The following is a 27664-nucleotide window of genomic DNA, read 5'->3' as shown; positions in this document are numbered from 1 at the left end:
ACAGGTTGGTGGGGTGTGAGGGAAAGGGTCTGTAACCACTACCGCACATTCCCCTCAGAACCTGGAATAGAACCCATAGTCCCAACGTTTCTCTGCTGTCAGACCCCTGGCAAAATGTGTGTCTCATCTCCCTTTAGTGATTGGCCCACATAGAGGATGAAAACCTATACCTGCTATTAATTACTCTGTTAGCTCAAGAGCCAAGCTCTCTGTGGATCTAAAGGTTCTAACCCTGCTGATGAATCATGTGGAGCAAATATGGGTCTACATTATGGAAATTCTGTTTTTTTCCAGTTTGTTTTTAAAAAAAAAATTTAAGAAATTACATACGAAATCTCTATTAAAATAAAGTTAAGGTTGCAAAGTCAAACACTCAAAAGTTGGGAAATGCTAGAATAAAGGTTACCCATGCAGCCTAATTCGGCTCCCTTGCATGTATGTATTATGATGCAGTCTTTAATTACAGGATCACATACTGTCCTAGGCATCTCTAACTGGGCACTTAATATTAGTGGACAATTTTGACATTAATACTACTGTGAAGAGCACCACTGAAAAGCCCTTGAGGAAATGAATAATTCTGCCTTCAGAGAAGGGTTTGAATAGTGTGCAGTAAATAAGGCTTAGGGCCACACATTGAAAAATGAGGATAAAACAAAATATTGAAAAGCTGCCCATTAAGTGAGCTCCACCCATCCTGTGCGCTGAATGAGGCAGGGTCCTGTGGAAAAATAGTATGTGACCATGTAATTGAAGACTGTATTATAATACATATGCAGACAAGGGGGCCAAATAAAGTGTGCACGAGCAACCTGAATTTTGTCCTGACTTTGCACGCTTGACTTTAAAGCCTTAACGTTCTTTTAATTTTTTTTGGTATGTAATAAATAATATAGGCCCATTCACCCTCTCCTCATGGTAAAACCCATAGGAATTGATAGTGAAAAGAAAATCTCTGCAAAGATCCCTTTGGTAAGGTCCCACCACATCATCTGGTTGGGGAGAGATTCTTCCCCACCACAGAAAAGACTGTGGGGCATGGAGGCTCAGTAGAAGAGGCTATACTATACACCCTCAGGCTGGTTTTTTTTTTTTTTATTCACTTCAGCAGGTCTTTGAGGGTGGTGGGATGACTTACATTACATTACCACTCAACCCCACACTGCCCACTTTTACTGCCTCAGTGCACACGCAGGACCACATAGAGAGCGACCACAGGCTCTGAGAGGAGGGTAGGGGGACAGCACTGCAGAGGTAGCTTAGAGAACCAAGGGCTCCACAGGTGGAGGGTCCCTCCAGCCATAGGTCTCAGAGGCACATGCTCAGCTAAGGCTTTTGCCTTCTTTTAAAAACTCTTTCAGGCTAGTTTCTCTCTCATCTCTGAGAGATATCAAAGTGTCTACAGAAACACCCCTATGGCACCCCTTTGTGACCTTTCAGTTCGTCAAAAGGGAGCTTTCTATTCAAGCAGGCCTCCAACCCCATTAGCTTTACCTGTTTTCATTCTGCCATCTCTGCTGATGACTCCTCCGGGTTCAACGCTTATCACGTAGATAGGCAAATCCCATTCCATGTGAGATGCTCCACCTGCCACAGTCATTCCCAGTGACTCTGTGTGATCCTTCCGGACAGACACCACCTTCTCATGACAGGTGACAGCATGAAGGGTGTTCTGTGGAGGCCAAATATCAAGGATAAATGCAGTGTACACATACAGCTTTCTGACAGCTTCATCACTTGCAGTAATCAAACTGGAATTAATATGCAGTTGTATGATGACTACTCAGAGGATCTCAAAGCATTTTACAACCCCTGAGCCTCACAACACTTGTGTGGACAGTAAATATGCCTATCCTACTGCTTGGGATTCTGCAGGGTCACAGCTATGACCAAAGCACTCCAAACTGGGATGAGTAAAGTCAGTCACTAAATCCATATTTGGGATTCAGTACTGCTCCCATTAAAGTCAGTGGTGGTTTTGTCATTTACCTTAATGAGAGCAGAATCAGGGCACCTGGACACAAATAAAGTGGCCTGAGTTTTCAGTTAGAAAGCAACCAGAGATTATACACTAGTAAAAAGTTTGGGTGTTCAGTACCTCTGAAAATCAGGCCACTTATTTAGGTGCCTAGATTTAGATTCAGATGCTTAACTTTAGGCATCCAAATTTGAAAACTTTGTCATACATATTTAACAAAGAAGAAACAATATATGGACTATAAGGAACAAACCTATAGGGGATGGACTATATGACATAATAATTCTTTTCCATCTCTGGCTCTATGAAAATCTTCAGGAGAAACTGGTTAGAAGGATGTGTATTCAACTAGGGAGAATAACAAGGACTTTTATAGAATAAGTGCCAAGGGTCTCTGGTGTGATTCATTTATTGCTGATTTTAAAAGGTTGCTTCTGTGTGATGGCCATATCCAAACTATGAGGAGATTCATCTTTTTTCTCCCAATAGGAAAAGCTAGCCCCTTTGTTAGTCAAGAGTGCTCAGTTTGTTTATACTTTGTGAATAAGGGTCAGACAAATCAACACACACCATCAGATACTGAAGAATCAAAAGGTAACTTAGGTTCTAAAATGTAATACTGGCAGGGAGAGCCTTTCTAATATTCAGATCCAGTTCCCTCCTCAGCATGTGACCTGAATGTGTGAGTGTTTTTTTCCAAAGCACCCCAATCCCTACCAAATAATTTATAAAATGGATGGGGATTTTTCTCCAAAAAATCTGGATTTAAACTTTACTGAATAACTTTAATTTCCCTAAATAATTCATCTGCTATGTTCCTGCAATTACTTTCTGAATATTCCAGCCTCTAGAGCAGAACTAGGGTGACCAGATGTCCCGATTTTATAGGGACAGTCCCAATTTTTGGCTCTCTCTCTCTTATATAGGCTCCTATTACCACACCCCCTGTCCCAATTTTTCACACTTGCTGTCTGGTCACCCTAAGCAGAACTGGCACACTACTTTCAAGTTTCAATATAGAAATATAATACATGTGCTGCAGGGCTAACTATTCTTTATGACACGTTAAAAAAGATCTCATCATTCATGAGTGTGACATCACATCTGTGATATGCAAAAAGATGGATCAGTCTCATTCAGGGCTGTAATAATCCCATCTCTGAAATCTCAAATTCAACCACGAAATCCTATTTCAAGTTCTGAGTCAATGGCATAGAGAGAAGAACAATCAAATGTCTGGCTCTTCTGGCAATGGCTAGAGTAAACTTCAAGGAAAGACAGAAGTGGGAAAGTAGGAAAAGGGAACAATTGCATTGCGAAATCTGCTGATGAATGATTAGTGGGCTTGAGTATGTATATGTTTATAGCATTTTATTTTTAAAGACTTCTTTAGAATGATGAGACTATAATTCCATCTCAAGAGTTCTGCGATTAAACAAACAAGCTGCATTTATCAGCTGCCCATCCAGCAAAGGACTTCTAGACACTTCAGAAAATAAGCATAAAATATCAAAACGCTGACATTCCATAACACTTCAGATAATAAAGTCACTAAACGCCATCTAAATGGTTCCTTCTTATGTCGTAGGGATAGGAATTGCAAAGGTAGCACTGTTATGGATGCTGCATACCACGTAACCCCTGGCCTGAGATGGAACACAGAGAGTCAGAACCTCTGTAAGACGACTTGATAATGTGGTTTGAGAGCAACTGAACACTTCCAAAGGCTCTACAGCACAGCTGTGTGAAATCATCCACATTTTCCCCACAAGGATTTTCACAAAAAATGTTCATTGTTCTATTTCGGGTAGTTTCATTCCTGCAAAATATTGTCTTATTTTTTCAAAATTAATATTTTACATGAATGTGTAAAATTGTTATAACTCCACCTTTGCTCAAAAATAAACCCAATTTTGCTTTGCTTTACCCATGTACATACAAAAAATTGCCCCTTTCACTTTGAGAATGGGTTGATTGAACTGAAATTAGCCCTTTTTGGGGGTAGGGGAAGAGAGGAATGCTAATTTTCCAAAAAAGGGCAGGGTTTTGATTTTGCAACAACGTGTCAAAATGATATCCTCTGGATTCAGAGCATGCTTGTTAGCTATTCTGCGTCCACTCTGTCTCAGACATCAAGAGAGTGACTGAGAAACAGAGGCTCTCTCTGCCATATTTCTGAGGAACCAGCGCAGACACGGTCTGCATTTTAGAGGTATGTTGAGAAACCAGTTGGCGTAGGTTACTTCTCAATGGAAAATGACGGAAGAGCTGCTTTACTGCGCGCGCGCACACATGCACGTGCAATCCAACAGTCAGCTTCCCTTTGAAGATTCCTTGCAGCCCCCTGTTTTCTAAAGTGCTCAGAGAGAAGCACTGTGAATTCTCAAAGGAGGGGAAGAGGGTGATCAAAGCGAAGTTAAAGCCTTCTTAACAGACACAGGGAGCGCTCTCTTGGAGGTATTGCTGCTAATGAGTTACCCAGTTAAAAGGCAATGTTTATTAATGAATGCATTTCAATACATTCTCTTCTAAACAACTACCCTTCTCCATCATTGTGAAATGACCTTGGAGGCCATGACAGGGAAAACACACAGCTTGTCCCCTTTTCTTTTCTTTGTTTTTTTTTAAGTTTACTGTAAAATAAATATTTACAGCAAATTATGACAACCTCAAAGTCATGACGCGTGTCTCACAGGCAACGGACACAGCTGCAGCTGCTTGGAAAATATATATTACCTGCAGGCTAACCCACTCACATAGTTACAGAACATTATGTGCCTGAGCAGCAAGAGCAATGGCTCCGTCTTTAAGGACTGGACAACTTGTTATAAACAATCAATAGGAATAGAAGAAATAGTTACAATTAAAACCAGTGCTATTTTAGTGTCTCGTACTGCGACTGCATTGAAGTCAATGGCAAAACTCCCAATGACTTCAAAGGAGCAGAATCTGGCTCTATTTATATATTACAAATCCTGTTTAACAGATCCCTCTGTAGTACAAGAGAGTGTTTCTGACATCTTTTCTATTCAAGATCAGGCAGCATCAGCAGCAACTCGGGCTTTACATTGCCTTGCTCCTCAGACATGGGAGGATCTCCTACTAAGAACCCTGTCCATGACCAATCATACACCACACTGTATGCAAAATACACTCCCAATACGCACCAAAGAGGATGTATTCAATACAGATTGTGTTGCTACTTCATCACTGCTCTGCTGCCTGTCCTTCTGTTTACCATTGGCATCTGCTTAAAAGAAAGCCTCTTTTCTGCTCTTTCCAGATGGAGGCAGGATGTCATGAGGGCAGTGACTTGGCCAAAAGGGATTCCTGAGTCATTATACAATAACAAATAATACTGGAGTCTGGAGTTTATTCTTGGCACTGAATACATTGGAGACTTGAAGGCAAAACCCAGCACACATTTACATCCGTGCTATATAGTTAACCAGGACAAAACTGGCTCTCTCAGAGAGTTAAAAGAGGGATCAGTGATGTTAACAAAAATCCACCTCTCCCAAGGATGAATTATCCACCCCATAAACTTCACATTAATAACACCAGGTTACATTAATTAGCAATTTCTCTATTAGCCACATTTAATTTAACAATCCCCGCTGACGAAGCCAGGTGTAAGATTCACCAAGCCACACATCCAAAGGAAATTCCTTTGACTTGAAAGCATGGACAAGAAGATGTCCATTAGATCTAAGCAAGAGCACATACTGTATTACAAGATTCTGGGCTGGCACGCTTAATCCCTGCATTAAGGTCTGATTTTAAAAAATATTTAAGCCCACATGGCCGCAAAGCCTAATTTTAAAGAGAGTAAATTATGAAAGAATATCATGAAAAAAATACAGGGTATGTACTGAGAAATATCTGGTAAATACTGAGACAAATCCAGACCAATACTCACATGTTCCTGACAAAAGGCAAACAACACTACCACACTGAGTTAAAGACAGAGTGCACCACAGCAAAACTCTATGGGGCCTGCACATAATCAGTCCCGCTGGCTGTATGAGCTCCTTTGGAGTTATTCAGTCTATTGAATCATAAGTGCCACATTGGAAAAGCAAAGACTAGATTCTAGCTAACCAGCAGGAGTGCACCACAGCATCAGTGTTGTGGGGAAAAGGGGAACAGAACCACCTCCCTCCTTGTGCACCCTTTCAGAAAGAATAAGGCTGTTTGTATACCCTCAGCTAAATGGTGCCAGGGGCATGTGTATGACTGAGGGTATGTCTACATGGTGGGTGATGTGCACTATCAGGGTGTGATTTCTAAAGAACACTAACATATTGCGCAATAATTGGTCCATGTAGACCCTGCTGGTGCACCCTAGATTCACAGATTTCAAGGCCAGAGGGGAACATTGGGATCGTCTAGTCTGACCTCCTGTATTGCACGCGCCATAGACCTTCCCCAAAATAATTCCTAGAGCAGATCTATTAGAAAAATATCCAATCTTGATTTAAAAATTCTCAGTGATGGAGAATCCACCACGACCCTTGGTACATTGTTCCTTGGTCAGTTACACTCGCTGTCAAAAATCAGAGGAGACTTGAAGGCCTAAAGGCTCAGGATCTCCTTTTGCGGGGGCATGGAGGGGATGTGTGAAAGGGAAAGGCAGCTATGCAGCCTGCTCTCTCCAATCTTGATTTAACCACTCCAGAGCTCATCTGTCTTGGGGTGAAAAGGCCACAGAGGGGAGGAGTTAGGGATTAGGGGCTCCAGATAGCATGTTCCCCTTTCTACACAGCCAAAAAAGACATTTGTCAAGAGAGGGAGATTTGTTTCTGAGAAAAATCTCCATCTTCGCTGTGCCCTCCACTGGAGGGGTCACAAACTGCTGCCACTGGCCAGAAGCAGCACAGCCACTAAGCCAGCTGTGCTGTCACTGATGGGCCAGGAGACAGAGAGGCACAGACACACACTCCAGCCACCTGTTGGGGGATTCTTGCAGTGGATCAGGAATTCCCTTATCTCCATATCCTATGTAACAAAATAAGGCCCCACCAGCTCCACGTAGGGTGCTGCAATGCCAACACAACTCCCTAAATCTCACAAGTCAATGCAGTTCCCCAAATCAACTTATAATTAATCAAGAATTCCTTTCCTGCACCTCTTTATACAGGAAGAGAAGAAAGGGGCTCAAAGTTGGGCATGGAATAGAATTAATGTACTGAATTCCCCTGTACCATACCCATAGACCAGTAACACAAATATATTAGATATAGCAGACGCTCAGGCAGTCACTGGAAATCATGTGATAGTGTCATGAGTTAATTGCTATCCCACTCAGAGATCTCCCTAAGAATCATGAAAGCATTATTTCATTGGGAAGTAACGACTTGCAGATGCAGTATCAGCTAGGATTGTCTTGTGACAGGATGGCAGCAGCCTAGTGTCGTCTCTGCTGTTCTGGACAGCAGACGTGGGTCTGTTCTTACAGCATGAGGGAGGAGTTATGTCTGTGAACGGCATGCGAGGGTACAGGTAAGATGGAATATGCTGCAGGAAATACCATTTCATAAGGGGCTGAATGAACATAATTGATAAAAGGAGGAAAACAACAAAGAGATGTTTATAAACATTTTTAAAATATGGGCCCATCCTTTTCTCCCCGCTGGCAGCTGCGTTCGGGAGCTGACAGCTGGCGGTGCAGTCTAAGAGGCATGTGGTCCTTTAAGGTCACAGTTGCCTGCTTCTCAGTCAGGACTGATTTTAAATGAGCCCTGCTGCTTTTTAAAGCCCCTAGTGACACGGTCCTGTCTATATTCAGAACTCTCTCTTTGCTGGATAGCCGTGCTGTGGCACCAATCTCCTTTTAGGGATTCCACCCTTCTGTTGTGTATGTAGCTAGGACCCTGCTTTCTGCGTACTGGCTTCCAGGTGAAGGATACGCTGAATGACGCACACACTGCTGTCAGCTTTGTGGAAACTGTATGCTTGTTCTTTGTCATTTTCCTTAATCTAATAATACCTAGTCCTTACATAGGGCTTTTCTTCCATAGATCTCAAAGCACTTTACAAAGGAGGTCAGTAGCAGTATCATCATCCCCGTTTTCATAGATTCCTAGATTCTAAAGCCAGAAAAGACCATTGTGATCATCTCCTCTGACCTCCTGTATAGCACAGACCATAGAACTTCCCCAAAATCATTCCTAGGGCAGATTTTTTAGAAAACCATCCAATCTTGATTTAAAAATTGTCTGTGATAGAGACTCCACCATGACCCTGGGTAAATTGTTCCAATGGTTAAGTACACACACTGTTAAACATTTACACCTTATTTCCAGTCTGACTTTGTCTAGCTTCATCTTCCAGCCATTGGATGGTGTTGTACCTTTATCTGCTAGACTGAAGAGCCCATTATTAAATATTTGTTCCCTACATACATCCTTATAGACTGTGATCAAGTCACCCCTTAATCTTCTCTTTGTTAAGATAAATAGATTAAGCTCTTTAGTCTAACACTATAAAGGCAAAATTTCTAATAGTTTATTCATTTTTGTGGCTCTTCTCTGAACTCTCTCCAATCAACATCCTTCTGGAATTGTGGGCACCAGAACTGGACACAGGATTCCAGCAGTGGTTGCACCAGTACCAATTATAGAGATAAAATTACCTCTCTACTCCTACTCGAGATTCCCCTTCTGATGCACCCCAGTATCACATTAGCTCTTTTGGCCACAGTGTTGCATTGGCAGCTCATGTTCAGCTGATTATCCATCATGACGCCTCAATCTTTTTCAGCCATTGCTTTCCATGATAGAGTCCCCCATCCTGTAAGTATGCCTTACATTCTTTGTTCCCAGATGTATATATTTTTATTTTACTGTATTACAATGCATATTGTTTGCTAGCACACAATTTACTAAAAAGTGAATGATCGAGTAACAGTCACAGTAATCAACACCCAGATGTGGGAATATGACACCCAGTCTATGCAAGCTTCTTGCCTTCATGCTTTGCTCCAGATGGAGTAAGTGCAGATAAGCCTCTTATTTTTGTTAGAATGCATTGCATTTTGCTGGCTCAGGCTGGGAGGCAGGTTTGTGTACAATGTAGTATGTGTGTATAAAACTTTAGTCTCATTATTATCCTTCAGCTTCCTCTCTCCCAATCCTTCCAAACTGAGTCAAGACAGAAGCACTTCCTAGTGTATAAATAAAGATGATTTCTGTTCTTACATTTATACCGCAGAATAAGATGTGCTTCTCCTGCTGATAGGGTCTGGAGACAACAAAACCTTCTGTTTCCCACAGAAAGAACAGTAAATATAAGATAGATCCAGGCCTCACCTTGTTAGGATAGTTTCCTTCCGATGGGCAAGGCTGAGGACTGCCGTTGTAATTCCACTCAGCCTCCTGCAAGATGTCAGGGGTCTGCTGTCTGGTTTGCCGTGACACAATAAAGTGAACCCGCTTCTCACTGGCCTACATGACGAGACACAGATGTAAATCCGTCTGTTATGCAGCTACAAAGCCAATCTTTTCAGCACTAGAAATTCACAAAGTCCAGGTCTTAGTTAAGCTTGCTGTTATTTTCATTTTCTTTTGAGATGATATTTTGGGGTGCAGATTTTGGTTAATTGAAGGCAATTCTTTTCTTTGCCTCTACCCTTATTATCAGCTTGCTACAGGAGGAAATAATAATGTAAGTTCAGCTCAGTACAACACAGACTGCAAAACTGAAGTTAATCCTCTAAAAACCTATTTTCATGCATTCAAAATATCCCCTGAATTAACAATCCTCTCGCTTGATAGTGCTGCTCAGTTCTTGCTTTTAGACATTTATTCTATTCACTTGTGTACATTAGCACAGCTAACTAGTGTCTCATGGTTACATCACATGTGTAAAACTAGGTCTACTACTGTTTGATGGAAACAGTGAAAGCAATGCTGCTTATCTCCGAATGATGGAAATGCTCACATTGAGGGGGGCTAGTGGCAGAATTTTGCAGGCTGCTAACATGACAAATGTAGTTTTACTTAGAGAAGGGGCCATGCTACTATTCTGAACAATATAATCTTAACAGACTAGTGTAACGGGAAGGAGGCAGCATGGACCAAACACAGGACTGGGAGTCAGGTACTCCAAAATTCAAATCCCGGCACTACTACTTGCTCAGGTAGACCTCAGAAAGTCATGAAACTTTTTAGTCTGTCTACTTTTTCCAACTGCAAATGGAGATCATAAAGACTGTGTCCCACAGATGTGGTGTGAGGATTCACTGATTTGTACATCGCTTTGAAGTTGCAAGATGCTATACTAGTTTAATTATTATAACTGTAAAGTCTCAGTGCAGTTGAATCAGTACTTGAGAGGCCAGTCCTACCTCCAGGAGTAGACAGCCAAATTCTGCTCTCAGTTAGATTGACTCCACTGAAGTCAACAGTGTTGTACTGGTAGAACTGAGAATAGAATTTAGTTGAGTAAATCCAATACGTGGTACTTTCCTAACATAAAAACAAACCAATACAAGAAAGAAAAATGTATGGTTAGCTTCAGTGGTTTAGAGATGTGCTGCTATATGGGAATATTCAAAGTTAATGTTCAGATACATAATATCTTGCTTTTCAGGCTGAAGTGGCTGGACAGGTTGCAGATACAAAAAGCTCAGTTGGCAGTACTTAATTTTTGCCAGGTCTTGCCAGGGCTCAGCCGCAGCACCTCTGGGCTTGGCGGTTCATAGTCCCGGCACTTCTGGGCTTGCTGCATCAGTTATGAATGTAAAAGCTTGCTTGAGCCCTGGCACCTCTTTCATTACAATTTAAGCACTGGTTCTTGGGGACAAGGAGAGCCGCTAATGGCCTCCCGAGGGAGACTTGTTCGCTTGGGTTCAGGCTATTACTGTAATGTAGAGCCTCCCTGAAAGAGTATAAAGGGGATAAAACATCACAGAGCTTCAGAAGCCTAAGGTGTTGGTCTGGGTTGGAGCAGGCTCCAAGGAGAGAGAAGAGTGGAAAGGCATTTAAAAGAAGATGTAAATGAAACCTGGAATTCAACCCTACTCTCTCGAAAAGTCAACTCTCTCAATGACTTCAATGGCAGCTAGATTAGGTCCCTGAGTTTTATATTCTACAGTTAAACTTTTCCTCACTAGAGTCTGGTTCAAAGTTCTTTGCTGTGATTTCAAAAAATGTTTTGATGGGTTTTAAACTAATAATAAAAATAACCAATATTTCCAGTCTGAATTCCTCATACTGGGCTAGTTACTACTTCCAATGACATCAAAACAAGTTAGAAACATGCATTTCCCTGTAAGCTATGGTATATTAACACCTTGAATCTGAATCCACATGATACCTGAGACTGGAATCTTATGTTTCTTTTCTACCAACACACAGTAATCCCTAATCTGTGAAGATGTTTAAAACCTAGAAGCACAACACAAGACTAAATGACCCAATGGTGTAAAACCCCTTAACATGCAATTCTACTGTAAAAGAAACATTTTACAACTTCAGTTTAAAACTCTTCTCTCCCCACATGGCTTGTCTCAAAACTGATTATTTACAAGGTAGCTGTAAATTTGATTAATTCCTTGTAGAATGACTAGCAAAAGTTCAACAACAGCATCTGTAGCAAATGTCCCATTTGTCTCTAGGTCAGTCTAGTTGGGTCATTTCTCATAAATTCAGAGAATATTACAAAGTTATCAAAACACATCAGCTTCCAAGTCTACATTCTTCCATGTAAAAACCCAGTAAAATTTTTGCTGATTAGTATATTAATTGTTGTTTCAACTGGTCTCTCTCTCCTCTGCTAGTTGTTTTGCCCCAATTCCTCCATAGCTATTCATGACCAGAAAAGAAATAAAGATACATACACTTGCTTTTAGCTTTGTTTCAGTACTGAACACAAACTGTAGCTTAAAGAGCCTACCAGAGTCAGATCCTCTGCTAAGACCAAAATGCACACGCAAAAAAGGGTCAGTGTTTCTTAAAACTCTCTTTTACACTAGCCTCATTCTGGAACTGCTCTGTGCAGACTATTCCCCTACACTGTGCTACGGGAGCCAGAGGGCTCCTCTAATTACACTGCTCTGCAATGGTCACCATTGTTATTGTTATATGGCATCATCCGGATACCTCAGTTGAGATGGGGCTACACTGGGGCACTGGGCCAACCCACAGTAAGGGACATCCTCATCCCAAAGAGTTTACAGGCTAAACAGACAATGGCCAAAAACACCATGGGCTGTTCTGTGCAGCTCAGAGGATTCTGTCTTTTCCTCTTTCCCATCAGCTACATTAGCAGCAGGGAGAGTAAGTGGTACCCAAACCTTAGCTTTGGTTCTGGGCCACTGGCAGATCCCCTCCAGTTCAGTGAAACTGGCTTTACAGACAAATTATATGTTGGGTCAGTGTAGAATAGACACCCTGCACTGGAGGAACTAGCCCAAAAATCTTGACAAAAAGGTAACATAAGAACATAAGAATGGCCATACTGGGTCAGACCAAAGGTTCATCCAGCCCAGTATCCTGTCTGCTGACAGCAGCCAATGCCAGGTGACCCAGCGGGAGTGAACCTAACAGGTAATGACCAAGTGATCTCTCTCCTGCCATCCAGCTCCTCCCTCTGACAAACAGAAGCTAGGGACACCATTCCTTACCCATCCTGGCTAATAGCCATTAATGGACTTAATCTCCATGAATTTATCCAGTTCTCTTTTAAACCCTGTTATAGTCCTAGCCTTCACAAACTCCTCAGGCAAGGAGTTCCACAGGTTGACTGTGTGAAGAAGAACTTCTTTTTATTTGTTTTAAACCTGCTGCCCATTAATTTCATTTGGTGGCCCCTAGTTCTTATATTATGGGAACAAGTAAATAACTTTTCCTTATTCACTTTCTCTACACCACTCATATACCTCTATCATATCCCCCCTTAGTCTCCTCTTTTCCAAGATGAAAAGTCCTAGCCTCTTTAATCTCTCCTCATATGGGACCTGTTCCAAACCCCTAATCATTTTAGTTGCCCTTCTCTGAACCTTTTCAAACGCCAGTATATCTTTTTTGAGATGAGGAGACCACATCTGTATGCAGTATTCAGGATGCAGGCATACCATGGATTTATATAAGGGCAATGAGATATTCTCCATCTTATTATCTATCCCTTTTTTAATGATTCCTAACATCCTGTTTGCTTTTTTGACTGCTGCTGCACACTGCGTGGGCGTCTTCAGAGGACTATCCACGATGACTCCAAGATCTCTTTCCTGATTAGTTGTAGCTAACTTAGCCCCCATTATATTGTATGTATAGTTGGGGTTTTTTTTTCCAACGTGCATTACTTTACATTTATCCACATTACTTTTCATTTGCCATTTTGTTGCCCAATCACTTAGTTTTGTGAGATCTTTTTGAAGTTCTTCACAGTCTGCTTTGGTCTTAACTATCTTAAGCAGTTTAGTATCGTCTGCAAACTTTGCCACCTCACTGTTTACCGCTTTCGCCAGATCATTTATGAATAATTGAATAGGATTGGTCCTTGGACTGATCCTTGGGGAACGCCACTAGTTACCCCTCTCCATTTTGAAAATTTACCATTTATTCCTATCTTTTGTTCCCTATCTTTTAACCAGTTCTCAATCCATGAAAGGATCTTCCCTCTTATCCCATGACAACTTAATTTACGTAAGAGCCTTTGGTGAGGGACCTTGTCAAAGGCTTTCTGGAAATCTAACTACACTATGTCCAATGGATCCCCCTTGTCTACATGTTTGTTGACCCAGTCAAAGAACTCTAACAGATTAGTAAGACATGATTTCCCTTTAAAGAAACCTTGTTGACTTTTGCCCAACAATTTATGTTCTTCTTTGTATCTGACAATTTTATTCTTAACTATTGTTTCAACTAATTTGCCCGGTACTGACATTAGACTTACCAGTCTGTAATTGCCGGGATCACCTCTAGAGCCCTTTTTAAATATTGGCGTTACATTAGCTATCTTCCAGTCATTGGTACAGAAGCTGATTTAAAGGACAGGTTTGGGAATCTCCCTAATATCTTCAGCCGTGAAGACTGAAGCAAAGAATTCATTTAGCTTCTCTTCAATGAATTTATCGTCTTTAAGTGCTCCTTTTGTATCTCGATCGTCCGGGGGCCCCACTGGTTGTTTAGCAGGCTTCCTGCTTCTGATGTACTTAAAAACATTTTGTTATTACCTTTTGAGTTTTTGGCTAGCTGTTCAGGCTCTTTTTTGGCTTTTCTTATTACATGTTTACTCTTAATTTGGCAGTGTTTATGCTCCTTTCTATTTACCTCACTAGGATTTGACTTCTGCTTTTTAAAGATGCCTTTTTATCTCTCACTGCTTCTTTTACATGGTTGTTAAGCCACGGTGGCTCTTTTTTAGTTCTTTTACTGTGTTTTTTAATTTGGGGTATACATTTAAGTTGAGCCTCTATTACGGTGTCTTTGAAAAGTGTCCAACCAGCTTGCAGGGATTTCACTCTAGCCACTGTACCTTTTAATTTCTGTTTAACTAACCTCCTCATTTTTGTATAGTTCCCCGTTCTGCTTATAATTTAGGTCTAAAGTAGAATAATCCACCAGATCACCTCTATGGGTAAAGTTGATTTCTCCATAATGAAGTGGTGAGCTCTATTGTACTCATTTAAAAAACTCTTCTTGCTTTGGTTAGACACTCATTCCTTCATATCAGAAAAATTGTATTATATGGCAATATCTAGTGTGAAAAAATACACAGAGGAAGAGAAAGGAGATAAACAATGTGTTGTTGTTCCTATGTTTCCTGAACCGGCACTGACATCCATACAGGCTGAGGCCTGATTTTCTAGTCCCTTGCAAAATTTGTTCTCATTTGAACCTGTGCACAGTGGGTCTAGAATGTTACCATCCAGATTTGGTAGCTCTTTACCCTTAATTTGCACTCCCTTTGCACAGGTGTAAATGACTGCACAAGCCCGAGAAACTGTGGAGAATTAGCTCCTGGGGGTGTGGCTGAGGAGAACATTTAGCCACTGGATAAGGATTTGCCTTTAAAGTGAATAGCCTATCAAGTGAGACGTTGGTATGGAAACAAGTGATTGGATGGCAGATGCAAAAATCAACAAGATTTCACTGTTTTTCATCTGAGGATTTGGGGAGCATAATTCCATGACTTTGCTGCATCATTCTGGGGTCCCTGCTTATAATTTAGGTCTAAAGTGTGATATCTGACCCATCCTCACCATAGGTGATGGGGCAAATGTCCAAAATCCAAATTTTGTGATTTATGCATATCTCTAATTACCACCTTTACATTTTCTTCATTTCAGCTTTTGTGACTGAGTTTATAACAGCCAGACACCTAATCTACTGATTAACAAGTACTTAATATGTGCTAATATCTAATTGCTAGGGCTGATGAGTCAGACCTCTCTCAGCTGTACATCATTTAGGAGCCAAATCTAATCATGCTCTACAGAAACCTGATTTTCTCTCAGCTTTATTCAGTGCAATAAGTCAGGAAAGTGAAGCTATAGGACAAGATATTAAAAGGATAATCATCACCACCACCTAAGACATATAGTTCTTTACAAATGTTAATTTACGGTTATTTATATTTTAAAACTGATCCCATATTTTGAACTTCCTGTACTATTATTTCTTGGTTCCTTATCTAACAAGAGCGTCCCCGCATTTGGGTCTTGGCAGGTGGAGTGTTGTTGAGAAAGAAGAGGGGGAAGTACTGTGCTGTGTAAAAAGCAGATGCAAAACATTTGTGGCCTCTATATAATCGTTCTCCTCTGAAATAATGTGGAAACAAGCAAGGAGATTTATGAAAAACATGACAAAAAGGACACACAGGCTGGGAATTCTGTGCTAGGCAAATGTGATTCATGGAGCTCACATTGGTGCAATGTGATCCTGGCCTGTTTGGAAACATGAGTCAAAGTCTTTGATGGGCGTGTTGTTTAAATCCCCAGAGGCTGGTGTGCGTTTCAAGTATTTATATAAATAACATCCATTCTGTAGAACTAGTAAGAGCTTTAGTTGTGTTTTTAAACATGTGTGTGAATGGTCTCATTTTTTCCATCTCTTCCAAAACGGAGTGTGTGTTTTCTACATGTGAAGCATTGTTGCTTTGTTTTTTAAGCCTAAGGAAATGTTCCAGGAATACGAATTTTCATGAGGGTTTCATTTCATACGTTGCTCTCCCAAGAGAGCATCCGCCTTTCTATTAGTAATCTACACAAGGAAAACCAGAACAGCACTCAGTCAGGATTCCAGCAACTAACATTATGCAAAATGGTGTACAGTCTTGCTCCCCAGCCAGAACGTACTCTACTTGGATTAGGCTGACATGGGAATATACCCATTGAAACACAGATGAGTAAATGAACATTTTCCAACTCTGCTACAGACTTTCCATACACTGGAGCCCATGAATCTATGCTAAAAACAAGCCTGTTATAAACAGTACACTGAGCTGAAGTCTCTTCTCGCTCAAGCCCATGTTACTTCACTGAAGTCAGTAGGCTTATGCAAAGGACAGAGGGGAGAATCTGGCCTGATCTGTTGTCTTTGCATTTCTACATGCGAAATGCTTCCATACACATGTATGCTTCACCCCACCAAACCAGACAAGCAGAATAAGCACAATGACTCTCTTATAAATGCAAGGTTTAGCAGTAAATGACTCTTGGTTGTTTTGCCGGTAGCACTTCGCCATTTTAAAGAGAAAAAATTAAAGATTAGGTCTTAAAAAAAGACTAATCCAAATGGCTGTGTGTGTGGGTGGAGGATGTGGAAAGAAATCAGGTTTGTAGTGGGGAGCAGAGTTTAGTGTTCTGTGGGCAATTTAAGTGTATTTGGTTTTGTAATTTTGATAGGGATGCCTAGTACCTTGGATAGATGCCCCTTTTAATTTTTTGTATATATGTAAACAAACAATAGACCTAATCTATACAAAGCTTCCCCAAAGTGCCTGGCTCTCCAAATGCAGGGTGTAGGTGTGGCCCACCTCTGGTACAGAATCATAGATGATTAGGGTTGGAAGAGACCTCAGGAGGTCATCTAGTCCAACCCCCTGCTCAAAGCAGGACCAACCCTAATTAAATCTTCCCAGCCACTGTTACTGTAAATGGTATCCACAGAAACCACTTAGATGGAAGAAGATACATACGTTACCAATGTTTTCTCTTCTTGGCAGAGAGCAGGGCAATAGAACTCCTAATATCCTTTGACAAAGGGTATAATTCTAATGCTTCCATCACCCCTGCCGTGATGCCTGTCCCAAGCGGGGTAGTACTGAGCACATCAGCAAGTCTGGCATCCAACAAGTTAAAAATTCTATTGCTGACAGGCAGAATACACAAGAGATTAAATCTAGTTTAAAATCATAACTAGACCTCTTGAATACTCTTGTACATATAGAAGATGTCCGCTGTTTTTATGGAGTTCTTCTCATTTTCACCCATGTACCCTCCTTGAAGGCAATGGGGTTGGCACAAGTTTAAGTGATAGCAGAATCTGACCCATGGCATCCACCCTGCCACTTGATATGACTCATAGTGTGGCACAGCATTGGATGAGGGCATTATGGTTTTTTTCAGTCTATTTAAAGGAGTTCAGAAACTGGGGTCAAGTCATCGTGACAAACCTGTATCAGCTGGGCTGCATTTTCCGGACTGCCGTACCGAAGATCGTGGCCATTAATAGCTAACACCCGGTCATTTTCTTGAAGCTGTCCATCACGGGCAGCTACACCTTGTTCCAGCAAGTTGAAAATAAATACCCCGGGTTCATCTGCCTTGCGGACCAGCTTTATTCCCAGCTGCTCATCTGGGCTGCCTCTGTTTAGAACCACATGAAAACTGTCATCCCTGTTGTAGTGAGCATCAAGAGAAAGTCCGTTGTTTCGGTATCGGTACCTCTGCTCTCTAAGCACAGTGAGTCGGAGCACCTGACAAGGCTGCTTCAAAACTGACAGGGCATAGTTGTGAGGAACATTGATGATGTCCATGCCGTTCACCTGGAAGAGAGAACCATTAATCAGCAATGTAAAGAAGCATCTAATCTGAACTGGCACTGCAGACAGCTGATCTGTTTACACAGATGTGTCCATGTTCACTGATGTGCAGTGTTTGAAATGGTGTCACACAAGAGGCCAAGTTTTTATTATATATTATCCTCCCCCCAAGGACAGGACGCAGCGTACACTTACTGTCTTTTTCCTCTCTCACTGATTGTCTCCAGACATAACTGTTATTTTTCAGTTTATTATTGCCCCTCTTCAGGCCCCAATCTCCTTTTGTGTATCTTCATTTTATTCCACTAGTTTCTGATTTCAAACCCAGCTACCTTTCCTCCCACTCCCACTCCTTTTCTGCAGTGTCCTTGTTCATTATCTTACAACAACTGTGGTAACAGTAGACAGTCTGTATCCCCAATTTCCGACCTCACTAAAGAACTTCTCATTAAAATGGGGGAAAAAAGCTCTAAGTAGTTTTAATTCACTGTGGTTCAGAATCTCAGCTTGAAGCTATGCTGATTTACATCAGCTGAGGAACTGGCCCTTCATGTTTCCCTCCATTTCCTGGGTCAGAAGAGTTCAAGTTTCTTTCAAATGGCTTCAAACAAAGAACTTTAAATCAATCCTACAATTTTTGTTCTGTAAAACTGATTGGCTACTACACTTTATCCTTACTAAATGAAAAACATTTGCAGGGTTTAAATTTGCTGGAGGAAAAAACAAACTAGACATCAGCATCTATGTAGCTTTACAATATAATAGCAGACCCATTTAACATTTAAAAATGTTTCCATACTGCAACAAAAAGATCCCCAGCAGGGGTAAAACAACTCAGCTTGGCTTGGTTTTGTAAACAGCCTCTGTGGCCACTAACTGTACGCTCTGCTAACCTGTTATCATCATACTCTCAGTAATGCTGCAACTCTACTGGGACCAGAACAAAAGAAAAACAGACTTAGGCTACGTCTACATTTAAACCATTAGAGCAACATAGCTGCATTGCCATAGCGTTTCAGTGTGGACACTCACTCAAGCAACAGGAGGGGTTCTCCTGTTGCAGTAGTTAATCCACCTCCCCAAGAGGCAGTAGCTAGGTTGACAGAAGAATTCTTCCATTGATCTCGCACTGTCTAGGGGGTCAGGTTGGCTTAACTATTAGCTTTTCACACCCCAGAGCAATGTAGCTGGGTCAGTCTAACTTTTTAATGTAGACCTGGCCTTAAAACTTCAGTAACTCTGGATAGGCGTCTCCTCCAGTTACCTACAAGTATTATGTAGAGGAGAATTTAACTAGGACAACGAATACATAGACCAAGCGCACAATCCTGCATTATTGACTACAAATGGAATTTTTGATTCTGATCTTGCTTTCATTGAAGTTGATGGCACTTCAATGAAACTCCTTTAAGGGAAAAGGATCAGGCCCAAGTGGACAATCAAATCTTAATATCTAATGTCATGATGCTGTGAGGTGCTGAGTACCTCCCCAGCAGGACGCTGAGTGTCCTCAGCTATCACTGATGTCAATGGCAGTTGAGAAAGCTCAGCAACATTCAGATAGTGCTCCGCATTTCAAAAGATCAGGCCCTGTTAGATTACTAGTAAAGAAAACTTAGTAAGAGAATTCAGCAGAGTGTTCAGTCCCACTAGATGTACTGTACACCAAAGGTCATAAAACAGGGATTGTGAAAGTAGGCACCAAGCTTGCTATGAAAAGTTATAGCTGTGCGGGAATCCTGCAGTATAAATCTAAAGGGACTCCATCAGCTACACACCCTGAAGGTAACGAAAGAAGGGAACTAGTTCTGTCTTTGTTCAGTACTATTATGCTATTGCTCTTCTCTTTTAAGAATTGAAATAGTAGCCATGCAGGCCTCAGAAGCTCACAGGCCCAGTGCGAGAAATGGTACTTGCAGCAGAAGCCACAGCTGAAATATGCAAAACCCAGATTATTTTAAAGCGGTTGGCCTCATTTTTTTGCCCATCCATCATCCATTTCTATGGAAACAGGAATGGAAGTAGCAGCTGACAGCCAGCGTCACCTCGTTATTCAAGCTTGCTTATAGATTTCAGCTGTTGCCACTGACTATGCTGTTTACCAAACAGCACCTACAGAATTAGGGTCGCATCCTGCCAGGTGCTGAGAGTCTCTCAGTGCCAATGAGAACTGAAGGCACTAATTACCTGTTGTATCAACCAGGCAAGGTACTAACAAGCTTCAACAGGCCTTTATTCTTAAAGTGGAAACCTCTTTACCAAGCTGCTGCTGCACCCTCTGTACCTCTCTCCCAGCCTCTCAACTCCTGCTCCTTCCTTCCTGTTTCCTGTCCTTTCACACTCCCAACAGCCAGTGCTCCCAATTCTAATAATTACCAGCAACATCTAAACACCACATTCCCTCCTCTTTTAAGAAACTCTCCCAATTAAAATAAACATTATAGTTCTACCCACAGGAACAAATATGAAACAAGACACTATACTGTTGGCAGAAATATTACACTTAAAACACTGTAGATACTACATAACATAGTCTCTAGCCCAGACAGCTGGTCATCTGGGTCTGACAGGCCGTCTCTCAAGCCCCGGCTCCAGTGCAATATCTTGTTGTGTTGGTGCTATGGTGAAGTCATCCAGTGCAGACTGGGTGTTGGCATAATCTCCTCTTGATGCATAGGCAGGTGCAAGATAAGAAGCATTCCATACCCACCCATCAGAAAGTCGATAGGTGTAAGGTCCCTTCTTCTCTATGATTTTAAGAGGAGCTGAGAATTTATGGTCCCCTTTGCGTAAAATTCCAGGTTTTCATATTCTAACGAAGGAACCACACTCAAACTTTGGTTCCTTAGCACCCCGCCGCTTGTCTGTGAAAGCCTTAAACTTTGCTTGGTTCTGTTCAATTGTTTTTCTCACATCATCCTCGGTTGGGGCCTCAGGTCATGCCTTTAACAATCCAGCAATGTTCAGTTTAGTATTCATCTGTTTCCCATGCAGTAACTCTGCGAGTGATCTTTGCATTGTGGCATGTCGTGTAGCCTGGTATGCTTGCAAGAAATCAGTAGTGAAGGGTATCCACAATTGCCCTTCCAGTTTAGCCGTTTGCAAACTCTCTTGCAAACTTCTGCTAAACCGTTCCATTTCCCCATTGGCTTGAGGGTAATATAGGGATGACCTTCTATGTAAAATGTCCCTCTGTGCTAGAAAAATTTCAAACTCCAGGGAAGTAAATTGACTACCATTATCTGAAACCAGTTCTTTGGGGTTACCTTCTCTGCTAAAAACGGAAGAGAGGAACTTAATTACTGTAACAGAAGAGATTTGCGATATAAATGCTACCTCAGGCCATTTACTGAAATAGTCTATTAAAGTGATGGCATAACAGCAGTCAATTGGAGCAGCATCAAAGGGTCCTACAATGCCAATCGCCACTTTTTTCCATGCAGATTCAGGAAGGGGAACAGGCTGTAATGGAGGGGTACATGTCACTGCTGTCTTATTATGCATTGGCAAGTGACACAGGATTTTATGAAAAAGAAAAGGAGGACTTGTGGCACCTTAGAGACTAACAAATTTATTTGAGCATAAGCTTTTGTGAGCTACAGCTATAGCCCTGTAGCTAACAAAAGCTTATGCTCAAATAAAATTATTAGTCTCTAAGGTGCCACAAGTATTCCTTTTCTTTTTGCGGATACAGACTAACACGGCTGCTACTCTGAAACCTAGGATTTTATGAGTGCTTCAGTTTGAGAGTCCATCCCTGGTCACAAATACAGATCCCGTAGTTGTTGTTTGGTTCAGACAATTCCTTGATGAGTATCGTGTGCCAGGTGTATGAGTTTTGACTGTAATTCTTCTGGTACAAGGAGCCGGTGTGTACCTCATAGGACACAGCCATCAAAGAAAGTTCATCCCAAACTCTAAAATAAGGCAGCAAAACTGGGTCAAGGTTTTTATGGTGACTGGACCATCTCTTTGTCAGAAATTCCCGTAGTTTTTGTTGAATTGGACACGCTGAACAAGCAGCTTGAAATTGTTCTCTTGTAACTGCAGTGAGAGTGCTTGTAATAAGCGCAACCACTACATCCTCATCCTCCGGGGGACATCTGGTGAAGGCAATCGGCGACCACATTTTGGTTTCCAGGCTTATATTCCAGTTCATAATTGAAAGAGAGCAGTCTTGCAGACCATCGAGCAACACGGTATCCTGCTCTTCCCAGTCCTTTCATGGTGAGCAACGTCATCAAGGGCTGTGGTCTGTGCGCAACTTGAACGTGCGGCCCCACAGGTAAGTTCTCCATTTTTCAGTAGCCCAGACACAAGCAAGTGCTTCTTTTTCAACTGTAGAATATTTTCTCTCAGCATTACTTAGCGTCCTTGAAGCAAATGCAACAGTCCTCTCTGTTTCAGAGTAACAGCCGTGTTAGTCTGTATTTGCAAAAAGAAAAGGAGTATTTGTGGCACCTTACAGACTAACCAATTTATTTGAGCATAAGCTTTCGTGAGCTACAGCTCACTTCATCAGATGCATACTGTGGAAACTGTAGAAGACCTTTTTATATACACATAAAGCATGAAAAAAATACCTCCTCCCACCCCACTCTCCTGCTGGTAATAGCTTATCTAAAGTGATCACTCTCCTTACAAAGTGTATGATAATCAAGGTGGGCCATTTCCAGCACAAATCCAGGGTTTAACAAGAACGTCTGAGGGGGGGGGGGTAGGAAAAAACAAGGGGAAATAGGTTACCTTGCATAATGACTTAGCCACTCCCAGTCTCTATTCAAGCCTAAGTTAATTGTATCCAGTTTGCAAATGAATTCCAATTCAACAGTTTCTCGCTGGAGTCTGGATTTGAAGTTTTTTTCTGGTAATATAGCAACTTTCATGTCTGAAATCGCGTGACCAGAGAGATTGAAGTGTTCTCCGACTAGTTTATGAATGTTATAATTCTTGACATCTGATTTGTGTCCATTTATTCTTTTACGTAGAGACTGTCCAGTTTGACCAATGTACATGGCAGAGGGGCATTGCTGGCACATGATGGCATATATCACACTGGTGGATGTGCAGGTGAACGATCCTCTCATAGTGTGGCTGATGTTATTAGGCCCTGTGATGGTGTCCCCTGAATAGATATGTGGGCACAGTTGGCAACGGACTTTGTTGCAAGGATAGGTTCCTGGGTTAGTGGTTCTGTTGTGTGGTATGTGGTTGCTGGTGAGTATTTGCTTCAGGTTGGGGGGCTGTCTGTAGGCAAGGACTGGCCTGTCTCCCAAGATTTGTGAGAGTGTTGGGTCATCCTTCAGGATAGGTTGTAGATCCTTAATAATGCGTTGGAGGGGTTTTAGCTGGGGGCTGAAGGTGATGGCTAGTGGCGTTCTGTTATTTTCTTTGTTAGGCCTGTCCTGTAGTAGGTGACATTATCGGGGATAGTGTTCTTGACGGCTTGTAGTCCATCTTTGTGTGGAATGTTGGTGTAGAGGGCTTCTACATCCATAGTGGCCAGGATGGTGTTATCAGGAAGATCACCGATAGATTGTAGTTTCCTCAGGAAGTCAGTGGTATCTCGAAGGTAGCTGGGAGTGCTGGTAGCGTAGGGCCTGAGGAGGGAGTCTACATAGCCAGACAATTCTGCTGTCAGGGTGCCAATGCCTGAGATGATGGGGCACCCAGGATTTCCAGGTTTATGGATCTTGGGTAGTAGATAGAATATCCCAGGTCGGGGTTCCAGGGGAGTGTGTCTGTGCGGATTTGATCTTGTGCTTTTTCAGGGAGTTTCTTGAGCAAATGCTGTAGTTTCTTTTGGTAACTCTCAGTGGGATCAGAGGGTAATGGCTTGTAGAAAGTGGTGTTGGAGAGCTGCCGAGCAGCTGAAGTTGTGTGAGAACAGCCCCAAGTCCATAATCAGAAGCATCAGTAGTTACAACTGTGGGCAATGCAGGACTGAATAGTGCAAATAATGGACTATGCACAATCAAGTCTTTCACCGTTTTGCAACTAGCTTGTGCATCCATTGTCCACAGTAAGGTTGAACTTCTCCATAGTAATTCCCGTAACGGTTCAATGACAGAAGCATAATTGGGAATGAATTTTGCATACCAGGAGGTAAGACCCAAGAAGGAATGTAAGGTTTGCAAATCTGTTGGAGGAGGAGCATTTGAAATTTCCAGGATATGATCTGGATCAGGTTTTAGTCCAGCCTGTGAAATTGTATGCCCCAGAAAGGAGAGTTCAGTTTGTCTAAATTTGCATTTGGACCTATTGAGCTGGAGGCCTGCTGTGCTGATGCAGTTTAGTACAGACTGCAGGTTATTGTCACGCTCCTCAGAAGTATTTCCAAACACGATAATATCATCCAGATAGCACTGAACTCCATGTTGATCCTTCAGAATCAATGACATTTTTTGAAAGGCACTTGGGGCAGATGCGAGACTGTATGGAACACATTTAAAACGAAATAGTCCCTCATGTGTAATAAATGCTGTGAGGTCTCTGCTGTCTTCATGCAACTAACGTGGTGGTATGCGCTCTGCAAATCAAGAGTAGAAAACATCTTTGCTCCATGGAGTTCTGCCAATACCTCTTTTATGTGAGGAAGAGGATGGCTGTCAATCACAATAGCTTTATTTGGCTCCCTTAAGTCCACACAAAGGCGAATGCCTCCAACCTTCTTCTGCATCACTACTATAGGTGAAACCTATTCCGAAGAGTCGATCTCTTCCATAATGTCCTTTTGAACAAGTCTTCTAAGTTCTTCTGAAACAGCTTCCCTGACTGAAAAGGGTAAGCGCCGTAACTTCTGTCATACAGGCATCACATTATTCCGCATTTAACTTTATGCAGAAACTCATAAGCACAGCCGAGTTTCTCCTCAACCTGGTGTTGGGTCCCAGCTGAAACTGGTGTGTGTACCGCAAGAGAGCTTTACTGAGGAAGATCAATTCATCCATTAACTACCCTGAGATTTAAAGCAGCCAATAAATCTCTGCCAAGGATAGGAGTGCCTTTGTGGACAATGTAGAACTCTGCAGTTACACAGCAATCACAAAAGGTAACTATTACTGGCAGGCAGCCATGTACTGGAATATGGTTTTTCAAATAGCACACCAAATGAAGTTTGGGTTCAGTAAGAGGCACATCTTTAAAGTAATGCAGATCAATGGAATCAGGTAGTATAGATACTGCTGAGCTGGTGTCCAACATTAGCTGAATAGAGTGTGGTTTGCCTGAGGGTATGGCAGAAATGTTTACAGTGCACTTTATCTGTTCTGGAATATGTGCAGTAGTGATTTTGTCCACGCTCAGCACAGTAACATCTGGTATTGTAACTGCATGCACCTGTTGATTGAACTGGCTACTGTGACATACTTTAGCAAAATGTCCAATCTTTTTGCAATGATTGCACTGAGCTACTTTTGCTGGACATCCTGTGTAGCTTGCAAGGTGCTGTGGGGATCCACAGCAAAAGGACGCTTTTACTGTATTTTGAATTTGCTGATTCAGTGGTTTTTCATTAGTTTTCCTCTTGCAATTGTGTATCTGCAGTGGTAGTGAACTTTTCTGCAAAGGAGTCACAGCCTGGACTGTGCCTCCTGTATCCATGCTCATTATTTCGGCTTCAGCTGTAGCTGACTCAATCTGAGTAGCAATGGTTATTGCTTTTTCTAGTGTAAGTTGTGGTTCTAGAAGTAAGCGTTCTCCTACATGAAGCATGGTTGTTTTCTCAATGAGCTGGTCAATCATCTCATCTGCCATATTCTCAAAGTCACAAATTACAATCAGACTCCTCAGGGAAGCAATATACTGCATTATAGTCTCCCCTGTTTTCTGCTCACGCTGGCAAAATCTGTAGCGATTAGCTACTACATTCACTTTTGGCACAAAAAAATTCTTTAATGCAGTTAGTGCAGTCTCATATTTATCATCTGCAAGGGGATGAGTGTAAAATATATGCTGCCCTTCTGCTCCAAGGCAGTGGTTTAGCAGAGCACACTTTCTTACTTCAGAAATCTCTGTAGCACTGATTGCAAGCAGATAAGTCTCAAACATATGGATCCAGGTAGTAAAAGCAATTGGAGGTTCACCTGGGCTTTGCAGAAAGGGTGCAAGTGGGTTCAGAGGCAGAAGATCCATCCTCATCACCAAAATGTTGTATCAACCAGGCAAGGTACTACCAAGCTTCAACAGGACTTTGAAAATAAAGTGGAAACCTCTTTACCAAGCTCCTGCTGCACCCTCTGTACCTCTCTCCCAGCCTCTCAACTCCTCCGTTTCCTGTCCTTTCAGACTCCCAACACAGTGCAGTGCTCCCAATTCTAATAATTACAAGGAACATCTAAACACCACCACCCACTGGACTGGGCCTGTAGGAGTTTCAGGGCCGAATTCACTGCTGGTAGAACTCTATTAAAGTTGCATCAACTGACAATTTAGCTCTCAATGTATTAACAACATTTCCTTTAAAAACACAAACCCACAAGCCCTAATATTAGAACAGTCTTTGCAATGCCCTTAAACTGAATTAAAGATTAAAACAATTAACATTTCTTTTATTCAAATATACAAACTTTCCTAAGCCTTCCCTCCACCCTGCCAGTTTAGAAAAACACCCGTGCATTTCTAATGGTATGGTTAAACCAGACGCCGGACAGTGACGGGTGAACTTAAAGGTCTGGAGCTTCTATTTGGTTAAGGGTCACTCTGTTTATCAGAAGCGTATAGGAACATCTTGGCCCTCATTCTCCTAACCCTGCAGCTTGTGTAGTCATTAGTGCAAAGGGGGTGTAAAACACAGTCAAGCCAGAATGGAGGCATTTCAAACACCCTTTGTGCTAGTGTAAGTCAGTAAACAAGGAGCAGGACAATGGAGAATTAGGCCCCTTTCATCCAGAAGTGGATCTCAAAATGTCACTAAAACAGACTGAACTGTACTTCCTGATTCCGGCTGGGTCAGAAATGGCACAGGAGTACTCTCTCTTACTGCATTTTGGTCCTTCTGCCTAAGGCCAGGAAGCAGAGGGGCCTGAAACTCAAGGGAAAATGAGAAAACCAATCAGTAATCTTCAAAAAAAGGTTTGGTTGAAGTTTTGAGCAAAAGTTAGGGTCAGTTCTTATTTGTGCAATGCAGTTCACCCATCCTTATTCACTGAGGCCCCAATTCGGGAAAGCATGCCTACTCAGGACAGCACTCAAATACATGCCTATATGACAGAAGGAACCATATCAAGCACCAGAGTCTGCAGTTTAATGACACATCTTGTCATGTATTATACTTCTGTATATGCAAACAGATAAGTCTTACCTCCCAGTCTTACAACCCTATTGCAGCATGTATTTACATTGACTTGTTCTTTGTTAAAATGTTAACCCTTCACCTGGCATTTCCACAATACCGTACCTTTAGTATCATGTCTCCCGGCAGTAATCTTCCATCTCTGGCAATCGCGCCATCTCGATAGATATGTTGTATAATTATGTGAACCAAAGGCGTTTCACTGCCTCCCACAACTCTAATGGCAAGACTTTCTTTGGGATCACCACGATTGATCTTAATACTGGTAATTTCTCCATCTGGAATCAGGTGATATAATCTGGGGAAGACTGAAATGCACATAAAAAGGTATTTATCTGAAATAATAATTTTGCTTTATTAAAAAAAACCCCATAATTTCAGGTCTCTGCAGCAGATCCAACTAG

At 41.8% G+C, this 27664-nt stretch overlaps 1 protein-coding gene across 5 annotated transcripts in view; it reads right to left on the bottom strand.

Moving 5' to 3' along the window:
- Positions 1–27664, bottom strand: part of LNX1 (ligand of numb-protein X 1) — a 190323-nt gene that overhangs the window by 13232 nt on the left and 149427 nt on the right. For all 5 annotated transcript variants that reach the window (XM_027833221.3, XM_043544363.1, XM_043544365.1 and 2 more), the window contains 4 exons: positions 27366–27568; positions 17600–17971; positions 9289–9423; positions 1495–1672 (listed from right to left, as the gene is read on the bottom strand). In XM_027833221.3, coding sequence (XP_027689022.1) covers positions 1495–1672; positions 9289–9423; positions 17600–17971; positions 27366–27568 — 888 coding nt within the window. The remainder of the gene's footprint in view (positions 1–1494; positions 1673–9288; positions 9424–17599; positions 17972–27365; positions 27569–27664) is intronic.

The sequence above is a fragment of the Chelonia mydas genome, chromosome 4 (genome assembly GCF_015237465.2).
Source record: "Chelonia mydas isolate rCheMyd1 chromosome 4, rCheMyd1.pri.v2, whole genome shotgun sequence".
NCBI classification, from domain to species: domain Eukaryota; kingdom Metazoa; phylum Chordata; order Testudines; family Cheloniidae; genus Chelonia; species Chelonia mydas.
Note: the sequence above shows the minus strand (reverse complement) of the source record. Positions and strands in the feature narration are given on the sequence as shown.